General features: G+C 45.4%; 1 protein-coding gene across 1 annotated transcript in view; it reads left to right on the top strand.

Moving 5' to 3' along the window:
- The window catches only part of EMH_0029730 (uncharacterized protein), a gene marked incomplete at both ends in the record, with an annotated part of 6,237 nt that extends 5,824 nt beyond the window's left edge, over positions 1–413 (top strand). The window contains one exon of the mRNA XM_013494336.1: positions 294–413. Coding sequence (XP_013349790.1) covers positions 294–413 — 120 coding nt within the window. The remainder of the gene's footprint in view (positions 1–293) is intronic.
- Positions 414–877: the final 464 nt, after the last annotated feature.

Below are 877 nucleotides of genomic sequence, written 5' to 3'. Positions count from 1 at the left end.
TTTATTTGTTTATTCGTTTGCTTTATTTATTTATTTATTTATTTATCTATTTATTTATTTATTTATTTACTTATATCTTTGTCTATTTATTTATTTATTTGTTTATTTATTTATTTATTTACATATTTGTTGTTTTTGTCTTTTTGTTTTTATTTATTTGTTTTTATTTACTTTTTTGTTTGTTCTTCTTTTGTCTCCTTTTTTATTTATATTACTATCCTATTATATCTGTCTCCTTTTGCTGCTGCTGCTGCTGTCTCTTGCTGCTGCTGCTGTTGCTGCTGCTGCTGCAGGTCGTGCTGATTCCCCCCGTAACCCCCCCAGCAGCAGCAGAAGCAGCAGCAGCAGCAGCTGCAGCAACAGCAGCAACAACTGCTGCTGCTGCTGCTACTGGCTCGGGATCAGCAACGTAACAAGATGCTGCTGCAGGAGCAGCAGCAGCACCAGCAGCAGCAGCAGCACCAAGAACAGCAGCAGCAGCAGCAGCAGAAGGGGAGACAGCAGATGCACTGCAATAGCCAGCAGCAACAGCAGCAGCAACAGCAGCAGCAGCAGCAGCAACAGCAGCAGCAGCAACAGCAGCAGCAGAACGTAACAGCACTTAAACACAAGAAGCCACACAAATCCAAATATAGTAACCTGATTTGTTGCTGCTGCAGTTGCTGCAGCAACAGCAGCAGCAGCAGCAGCTGCCGCTGCTGCTGCTGCTGCTGCTGCTGCTGCTGCTACTTGTAAAAAGAATAAACAGAGGCAGCGTTTGCTGCAGCAGCACAACAAGCTCAGCAGCAGCAGCAGTAGCAACGCTGCTGCTGCTGTGGCTCTTGTTTCTGCTGCTCCTGTACCTACTACTGCTGCAGCAGCAGCTGCAGCAGCAGCT

Source organism: Eimeria mitis, genomic scaffold, assembly GCF_000499745.2.
Source record: "Eimeria mitis Houghton genomic scaffold, Emh_scaff1110, whole genome shotgun sequence".
In the NCBI taxonomy this organism is placed as follows: domain Eukaryota; phylum Apicomplexa; class Conoidasida; order Eucoccidiorida; family Eimeriidae; genus Eimeria; species Eimeria mitis.
The sequence above is the reverse complement of the archived record's forward strand: the minus strand, read 5'-3'. Positions and strand labels throughout refer to the sequence as shown.